The sequence below is a fragment of the Papio anubis genome, chromosome 8 (genome assembly GCF_008728515.1).
Source record: "Papio anubis isolate 15944 chromosome 8, Panubis1.0, whole genome shotgun sequence".
NCBI lineage: Eukaryota > Metazoa > Chordata > Mammalia > Primates > Cercopithecidae > Papio > Papio anubis.
In genome coordinates, this window is record NC_044983.1 from 7,435,230 (window position 1) to 7,444,794 (window position 9,565).

The 9,565-nt window shown below is 53.9% G+C and overlaps 1 protein-coding gene and 1 pseudogene across 6 annotated transcripts in view; both read right to left on the minus strand.

The window, feature by feature from the left end:
• Positions 1 to 5,775: 5,775 nt before the first annotated feature.
• LOC108587146 lies at positions 5,776 to 6,589 on the minus strand (annotated as a pseudogene). The gene has a single exon (XR_001905324.3). The product of XR_001905324.3 is annotated as an uncharacterized LOC108587146 (transcript).
• Positions 6,163 to 9,565, minus strand: part of BLK (BLK proto-oncogene, Src family tyrosine kinase) — a 72,449-nt gene continuing 69,046 nt past the window's right edge. The window contains exons 11-13 of one of the 5 annotated variants that reach the window (XM_003902416.5): positions 9,244 to 9,394; positions 7,587 to 7,718; positions 6,163 to 6,794 (exon numbers count right to left, since the gene is read on the minus strand). In XM_003902416.5, coding sequence (XP_003902465.4) covers positions 6,589 to 6,794; positions 7,587 to 7,718; positions 9,244 to 9,394 — 489 coding nt within the window. In that variant the 3' untranslated portion in view covers positions 6,163 to 6,588. Of the gene's footprint in view, positions 6,795 to 6,853; positions 7,719 to 9,243; positions 9,395 to 9,565 lie in introns of those variants that run through there. The other 4 variants (XM_021942013.2, XM_021942012.2, XM_021942011.2 and 1 more) reach the window with 4 other exon arrangements.

Consider the following 9,565-nt stretch of genomic DNA (forward strand, 5'->3'; position numbering starts at 1 on the left):
TCTGAATCATCAGTAGAATGCCTGGCCTCCTGCACGGGGACTGGCCACTTCATCCCTCCAGGGGCTGCCATACTGAGACGAGAATGAGGATCCATTAAGCCTGGTGGCCCCATCCGCAGCAGATGTTTTTCTTCCTGGAATCCTTTCCACCAGGCTTTCACGAACCTTCCTGTCATCCTCTCGGCAGTTTGCTTAACCTTATTAAAAGGATTGCCCCCTGAGGGCCACTGGACAGGCCCTGTGGGTTATGTCTGCCCTGTTCCTCAAGTGCTCAAGAGCACATTTAATCTCACCGCCCTTTGGGGCCCCTCAAGTGCTGGCCATGGAGCTGAGCTCAGGATTCAAGGTCTGCCCCCCATCATTTCTAGGGATGTGATGTGGGTGACAGGCTCAGCATCTCTGCCTTTCTTCTGTCCAGACTGAACGGAATGAAGATGTCACACCTTCAAGAGGCTGCTGTGAGGAGCCCCCAGGGCAAGGCACAGAAAACCCCTTTGTAAAATGTGGAGGGCGGTGACCATGCCATTCTGGAAGAAAGGCTGGGAGCAGTGGGTCCCTACTTTGCCATTTATCAGCTGTGTGGCCTGGGGCCAGTTACTTAACCTCTCTGGGCCCTAGCTTCCTCATCTGTAAAATGAGGGTCAGAAGGCTACCTCTTGGGATTGCTCAATCATTGGCACTTTACACTCAAAACACGTTGACTGAGCATGAAGGTCTCTTTAGCTGTCTAAAGATTCTAAGCATGGTATCAAGTTTCAACTTTTAACTCGGGTGACTCTGCAAGCCCATCAAAAAAAGCGACTCAAGTGTCCATCGACTGACAAATGGACACGCAAAACGTGGTGTATCCTTAAAGGGGAGTCTTATTCACCCTCAGAAAGGCAGGAAACTGACATGACATAGATGAACCTTAAAGACACTATGATAAGTGCAATGACCCAGTCACAAAAGGATAAATACTGTAAGATTCTTGAGGTCCCTAGAGAATCAAATTCACAGAGATGGAAAGTAGAGTGGGGGTGCCAGGCTGGGGGCGGGAAGGAATGGGGAGTTAGCATTTAATGGAGACAGAGCTTCGGTTTGGGAAGATGAGAAAGTCCTGGTTACGGTGGTGGCGGCGGCCACACAGCCGTGTGAATGTAACAGTGCATGGAACACTCAGCAAATGTCTATGCTGGTAAATTTTATGTTACGTGTATGTATTTTACTACCTTAAAAAAAAAACAAAAAACAGAAATGACATCATGAGGCCTGGGGAAACTTGAGTCCTGGTTTTTAGTATCTAATGGAATACATGGTGGAACCTTTTATAAAATATTTCATTAAAGGCAGTTTTATCTTTGGAGGAAATCTGGATTTTCATATGTGAATTTGCTTACGGCTGCTCCACTGGTGTTCCAGCTTAGCTTTAGGTCTTTCTTATTTGTAGATGGGACGTTTATTCACACCAAATATTCTTGATTTTGAAACTAATCAATGAGTCACAAGACTACATTGATACCTACCACAGGGCAGGTAGAGTGAAAGATACAAAAGCAGAAATAACGCGTATGTGTATGTGTTACGGTTCAAGGGCTGAACTGTATCTCCTCCTCTCCACATTCCTGTGTTGAAGCCCTAACCCCACTGCCTCAGAATGTGACAGTATTTGGAGATATTCTCTTTAGAAATTGATGAGTAAAATGAGGTTGTATGGGTGGGCCCTAGTCCAATATAACTGCTGTTCTTGTAAGAAGAGGCGACAAGGACACAGACACACACAGAGGGACGATCACATGAGGACACAGGGAGAACGTGGCCATCTATGAGCCCAGGAGAGAGGCCTTAGGAGAAACCAACCCTGCCGGTGCCTTGATCTTAGACTTCCAGCCTCCAGAACTGTGAGGCAATCAACTTTTATTTAAGCTTTTTACAGACCCTCGCCCGTAGTATTTGTTCCAGTAGCCCTAGCAAACGAATACACTATTCCATTTCCAAAACACTCCTTAAATCCTTAAAGCAACCCTGCAAGGGAGGCCTCACTGCCCTCTGTTTATAGACAACGAAATCAGGGTTCAGAAGAATGGAGTCACTCACGCAAAGTCACACAGCTGGAGAGTGCCAGGCTGCCTAAGTCCTTGGCTTCTGACCCTGTGTGCTCCTTTGGAAGTTCTGCCCCGTGGGTGGGAAGAGCATGAAAGTACAGGAGTCCCCTCTATCCACAGGGAGTACGTTCCAGGACCCCCATACTATCTAGATGCTCCGAACTGCAGATAGTACCGAACCTATATATACTGTGTTTTTCCTATACACGCATCTCTATGATACAGTTTAATTTATGAATTAGGCACAGTAAGAGATTAACAACAATAATAATAAAACAGAAAATTGTAACAATATACTAGAATAAAAGTTTTGTGAATGTGGCCTCCATCTCTCTCTCTTTCTCAAAATATCTTATTGTATGTAATATTTTGGGACCACAGTTGACTGCTGGTAACTGAAACCTTAGATAAGGGGCCACTACTATAGACAAAACAGATCACAGCAGCAAAGAGAGCAAAGCTCTGAAGGCAGAGTTAGAAGCCTGAGGCAAGGGAGGTATGGCAGAGGCCAGGGAAGACTGGCTAAGAGGACTTAGCTGGGATCAGGGTCTCTGGAGGCCCTTCTTCGGGGGTTATTATAGCACTAATGAGAGCTAACATTTCTGAGCATTCAGCATAGGACAGGCACTCTGGTAAATGCCTCCTGTGTGCTGCTTTGTGTAAACCTCGCAGCAAGCCTACGATGCAGGTGTCAGCATTGTGCCCATTGCACAGATGAGGAAACTGAGGCTCAGAGAAATGAAGCAAAGTCCCTGAGGGCAAACATCCCGGGAGAGGAAGTGCCTGATTTTGAAAGGTCTGTCTGACTCAGAGACCCTGCTGTTGCTCACTTCACAGCAACGCTGTGGGTGTGTCCTGGCTCTGGAATGGAGGAATGGAGGAATGGAGGGAGAGGGAAAGGCATCAGCTCCTTCACAGGCAAGGAGAGGTCTGAGTTCCCTAGACCTGGGCTGCCCCCGTCACCAGAGCTCTGGGTGTCAGGACAGCAATCATATGCCCCAGACGGCTCAGGCATGGGCCCCCTGGCAGTGTCCTCATGTGTGCAAATTTATGGTTGGGAGAAGGCAGACTCCATGCCATGAAATACCCTCCCTCCCCCGAGGAAGGCAAAGTCCCAGAGCAGGAAATGATGCTTTCGTCCATTCGTGTGCCCTCTGCCTCCTCTCTCCATCTCTCTTCCCCCACACACTCTCACATTTCACTTTCTGGCTGGGAATTGACTGGGCTCCTCATCCTTTATTGACATGTTTATGTCCGGAACAAGAACACACCAGGACACGGGTTCAGCTCCGGGCACCCCTCGAGCAAGTGCGCCCCCTAGAGGAGAAACTCTCCCTTGTCCTTCAAGCTACTTCCCAGCCTCACCTTTCCCAGGAAAACCAAGCCGGAGGAGAGGCGGTTGTCCACTTTGCCTGAGAACATGACTTGGAGCATGTGCTGGTCTTCTGAGTTTCTTTTCTAATTTCCGCAGGTTGTCACTTGCATGCCAGAGCTGGAAAAAGCCACAGGCATCTGCTGGTCCTGCAGTTTCAGGACCTGAACATCAGCCTGGCCCCCAGGTGCTTGGAGCCAGCCCTGCTGGGATGCAGCACTTCCAAGCTCACACAGCCATGCCCAGTGGTTCCCAATCCGGGGTAGACATTAGCACCAGCTGAGGTGTTTAAAGTATGCAGAGGCCCTGGATAAAGTATGCTCACCTGGAACCCTGGCACTGGGACTTTTTAATGTGCTGCCCCACCCCTTCTATCCCAGGTGATCCTAGTGAGTAGCCGGGGCTGAGAGCTGCTGGTCCAAGCTGGAAATGCTTGCACAGGAATCACTCAGGGTGCTTATAAAAGAGGACGTTTCCAGATCCAGACTTCAACCCACTGAATCAGAATCTCTGTGGGAGAGGGAGAGGCTGAAGGACTTGCATTTTATTTTATTATTTTTATTTTTGTTTTTTGAGACTGAGTTTCGCTCTTGTCGCCCAGGCTGGAGTGCAATGGCATGATCTCAATTTACTGCAAACTCCGGCTCCCAGGTTCAAGCGATTCTCCTGCCTCAGCCTCCTAAGTAGCTGGGATTACCACACCCAGCTAATTATTGTATTTTTAGTAGAGACAGGGTTTCACCATGTTGGCCAGGCTGGTCTCGAACTCCTGACTTCAGGTGATTCACCTGCCTTGGCTTCCCAAAGTGCTGGGATTACAGGCATGAACCACCGCGCCCAGCCTGCATTTTAAACCAAAAACCTGAGGTGACGTCGGTGAAGCACTGGGTGACTCGTTCATCTTTATGGGATGACTGTGGGGTCCAGGGAGGTGAGGAGACAGTCTCAAGCCTTGCAGCTCAAGGACAGCTCCCAAGTCATGGCAGCCACTTCAGAGGGGTTGTGGGGGCCTGGGAGGTGGTGCCCTGGCCTATGGTCCCTGCTCATGAGGGGAAGGAAGGCTCATCCTCATCCTGTGATCTTAACTCCCTCCTCAGCCCCACGCCACAGGAGCTCCAGCAGGTCAGCCTGGCCCTCCCATTCTTGAATCCCAGTGGCCCCCACTGGCAGGAGTCCCCACTGACCCTGTTGTCCCACGTTCCTGTTTACCCCCACCAATCACGCCCCCTAGCACCAGGTTCTTGGTCAGGCAGTTTCCTCCTTCCAGTACCCTGGTGTGACCAGGTCCTGGAGGAGGTCAGAAGCCCCACAATTTCTGGAGCTCCCACTGTCTGGGACAACAGAGTTCCACCTCTAGATTCCTCCACCTCCAGCATCCTGGAGCAGCTGCGGGACACCTGTCTCCTTGGGCTCCTCAGTGAGGCCCCAGGCCTGTCCCCGCCTGCCCTTGCAGACCTCCTCCCTAAAGTGCTGTGCTCCCACCCAGTGCTTGCCCACGGCCAGTGGGGGCTGTGAGGGCCAAGAACTGGCTGAGAGGAACCTGCTGGCATGGAGTCTGTCTGTTTCCTCATCTGCAGAAACAGCTTTGTGGTAGCAATGGTGGTGCTCCCACCCCAGGCTGCTGGAGAATCCACAGACCATAGGTGATCACGCTATGTAAACTGCGTCCGTCCAGGCTGGTGGCTCTCACCCAGCACCCCTGCAGCGACTGCCCCCTCTCCAGGGGTTCTTCCATCAAGGCCCTACTCTCATCCTCTGCTGCCCAGGCCTGCAGCTTCCCCCAACCTACACCCCCATCCTGCAGCTTTCCCCCGCTACACCTCCGTCCTGCTGCTTATGAGCTGTGCCTGTGAGCACTTTGTGCCTTGGTTTCCACCTCTGGACTCGGGGTGGCTATAGTCCTACCTCGGGGTGTTCTCACAGTCAGAGGAGTCAACACTGACAAGCTGGGTGCCAAGGGTTCAAGGGGAAGGAAGGGGGTGCACAGGTGGAGCCAGGGAGCTTTCGATCGGGGGACCCAGAACGGTAGGTTCAAGTCTCTGCACTTTCGTCTACACCCACAGCATGTACAACAGGCAGCGAGAACCTGGATGAAAAAGGTGGGCTTCGGTTAATGATATTTTATCACTATTGGTTCATGAATGTTAACAAACGCACCACCATTGCGCGATGTCAGTAATAGGGGAAATGGGCGAGATATGGAGACTGTCTACTTACTTCCTACTTTTTTTTTTCTATAAACCTAACTGCTAAAAAAAAAAAAAAAAAAAATTCTGTCTCGTAAAAACAAAACCAAAAACATGCTAAGAGGCCCCGTGCAGTGGGAGCCACCAGCGTTCCTCGCTTTTACGCCCCATCGTCACCCGACCCTTGTTTATGCACCTGGCCTGAGGACTCGGAGCCGGCGCCTCGGGAGCTGGGCTCTTGTCCTAGCTGTCCCCAAAGCGCCGGCTCCCAGCATCAGCCCCTGGCTTTGCCAGGCGCAGGGCCCCCGGCGCGGGCCCGAGCCAGGGATTTATGAGGCCACAGCGCCCCCTGCTGGCCCCGCTCGACCGCCCGGAGCCTGGGCCACGCGGGACTCCCCGACTGTGCCTCGCTTGCGCCCGGTGCTCGTCCTGCACGCGATGTTCAGCTTGTCACAGGTAACGACACGGAAAAGCTCGAACGTTCGTGACTTTATTGCGGAAAAGCCCCGCAGTGCCGGAGCCGGGGGACCCAGTCTGGCTTCTGCAGCGGGGCAGGGCGGGGTCCCAGCAGGGCGCAGCGGCGGGCACGCGACCAGAGGCGGCGACTCCTCGGTCAGGGCCCAGCACGGGGACCTTACGTGATGACAGTGGCTTACTAGTCCTGAACACCTTACTGGGGCTTAGTACTCCGGGTGACCGTGCGAGGTCACTGTTACAGCCCTCTTTACAAATGAGGCGGCACAGAGAGGCCGCGTAACTCGCCCGAGGGCACACAGTCGGTGGAGTCCGTCCGGGGACCCTCTGCGAAGCTGCCTCTGCCCGCTGGCTTCCGGGTCTGAGAAATGGGCACAGCCGACCCCCTCGCCTTCGCGGCCAGTCTGGGCTGGCACGGGAGTCGGGGTCGTCCGCGCAGAGGTGGGCATGGGGCACAGGCGGGCGCGGCTGGCTAGGGCTGCAGCTCGTATTGCCGCTCGGTGGCCGTGTAGAAGTCCTCCAGCACCGACTGCAGGAACTCGAAGGTGGGCCGCTCCTCGGGCCGGCTGCGCCAGCACTCGGCGATGACGCCGCGGTAGAGCTCTGGCGGGCAGGTTTCGGGGCGCGGCATTCGGTAGCCGCGCTCCAGGTTGCGGATGACCTCGGGGTTGCTCATCCCTGCGGCAGAGGGGACCGCGAGCGCGGGTGAGGGGCGAGGGTCCTTGGTGGTGGGGCGACCTGAGCGGCCCGCGGGGCACAGTGGGCCCAGACAGGGGACAGCAGTACCTACAGGCCCAGACCGCCTCTCCAGCTTCGTGGGTTGCCCGGCCGCCCAGCCTCTAAACAACGCTTTATTTACTTTTTATTGCCTGGGGAACGCCTAGAAATGAGGCTGTCGATTTTCTCCTGAGTGCGGGGGCAGGTCCTCTGCAGATGGGACCCTCCCCCTCTTGATTACCTGTGACCACCAGGGGCACAGCCAAGCCCATCACGCATGGGCAGCTGCCAGGTGCACACAGCAGCAGGTGACCCGGAGCCTGCCCAGCTGCAGGGGCCAAGCGGCCGGAGCCCTTCGATTGGGGCTGGGGGCTGGCGTCCACGACTCTGCTCACACAGAATGGGGCTTTGGGGATCCGCTATGGGTGCAATGCCACGGTGGGCACAACCTGTCCTCAGCTGAGAACAAGCCATTGGGAGTAAACTTGAGTTCAGATGTGCCTTTGTCTTGATTCCAGTTTGTGGGACTCATCTGACCTCTGCTGGAGGAAGGCGATGCAGCCCTGTGGCCCAGAGCAATAGTGATGCAGGGGGCAGAGCTCCACCCCAGATTCCATGCCTGGGTCTCCGTCCTTGCCCTGGGACTCACTCTGAAAAGAACGGGGCAGCCACAGGCACCAAGGACAGGTGACCTGCCGCCAGGGCCAGCCGGGAAAGCAGGGAGCCGTGAGAGCTGCGGGGTGAGCTGCCTACCTGGGTATGGTACCCGCCCATAAGTGACAACTTCCATCAGGAGGACTCCAAACGACCACACGTCTGCTTTGATGGTGAAGACCCCGAAGTGGATGGCTTCCGGGGCTGTCCACTTGATGGGGAACTTGGCCCCTGTGGGAAAAGCCATGCACAGCTTTGGGAGGCCACGGCCGGTGGCCCCTACCCTCCATCCTCACCCCTACCCCTGCTCCTGCTGTCCTTCCCTCAAGCCCTCACTGCGGGGCCTGGAAAGTCGGGGCGGCCTGGCATGGTGGGAGCCATTACCACACACCAGGACACATGGCCAGGTGAGTGCAGACATGGCATCTGCAGCACAGAAAGAGGATATGGACACCAATAGCACATGGTCACCCACTTTGCTTCTTTAAAAAGAGAGCAAGTGACCTCAATGGGCAGCCACCATGTTTCCACCTGGGATGGAAGGGGCCTGTTTCACCTTACAGGGGCCTTGTTTAATTAAAAAAACATGGCCTGGGCAAGCCATTTAAACTTGCCCATGCCTCCGTTAGTCCCTTCCCGCAAAATGGAAACGGTGACACTTGTACCTCCGAGGGCCACTATGAGAAAGGATTCACATCCGGCTGCCCTGTGAAGCAACTCAATGGCTGCAGCCCTGGCCAGCATTTGGAGCAGACCTCAGGGCTTGGCACTTCACGGCCTCCCCTGGCCTCCATTTCTCGGTCTCCCCAGCCAGCCTGAAGTTCCCGAGAGAACAAGCCATATCCTGTCTGCCTGTCATCTGACTCGTATGCTCATCGGACACTGCTTGCTTGCTTGATAAATGTGTGTGACCGCTTCAGATTCTCTTGTGACGTAGATTTCCACCTCAGTTACATTCACAGAGTAAAACAGAGTGCTCCGTGGAGACCCTAATTCAAGTTGGTTTGCTGCTCGCACATGAGAGCTGTGTTTCCCACAGTGTGCTCTGTGAAGGCCTAATTCTGTGGAAGGTTAACAGGTGCTACATAAAAATAGTATTTAGGCGTGGCTTACGCCAGTCATCCCGGCACTTTGGGAGGTCAAGGCAGGTAGATCACCTAAGTTCAGGAATTCGAGACCAGCCTGGCCAACATGGTGAAACCCCATCTCTACTAACCATACAAAAATTAGCCAGCTGTAGTGGCACACGCCTGTAATCCCAACTACTTGGGAGGATGAGGCAGAAGAATTGCTTGAACCCGGAGGCAGAGTTTGCAGTGAGCCAAGATTGTGCCACTGCACTCCAGCCTGGGGGACAGAGACTCCATCTCAAAAAAAGAAAGGTAGTATTTGGAGCTCAAATTAGTTTGGGAGGCACTAGGTGAGGCAAACATAAACTGGTTCTTTGCTGCAGGACTTCTCAGTGCCTTTAATATGTTGATATGCACTGGGAATCTCCAAGGCAGTGACTGGGGTGGACTGCTGTTTCTCCAAACCTACTTTATCCTAAAGTTGTTCCTCCACGGGAGGTCTCAGGGCACTACCATTCTGCTGAACACATTTGGGGAAATGAAGGAAATGCTGATCTAGAGTTGTAGAACCGTATAGCCCTCATGTGTCTTCCGTCAGGGCTGTGCTGGGAGAAGTTAAAGGGGGCTTTGGGGAGCTGGGGAAGATAAGGTCCCAGGTTTCCCTTGTGGTTGGGGGCTGTGCTTACCCTCTTGGGCCGTGTATTCACTGTCGATGATTCGAGCCAAGCCAAAATCAGCAATTTTGCAGCACAAGGCCTCGGATACTAGAATGTTGGCCGCCCGCAGGTCGCGGTGGATGGAATTCATGCGCTCGATGTAAGCCATCCCTTCGGCAATCTGAGGGAACAGGCACATGGTAAAGGACAGCGTGGAGGCCTCCACGCCAGGACCAAGCCCACCCCGTGCCCCCTGCACAGCCCCTGTGGGCTGCTGGGGAAGGAGCTGCTTCTTGGGCAGAGTAGAAAGGTGGCTGTGTTGCTCCTCAGCCGAATAAACTACTCTCCTAGA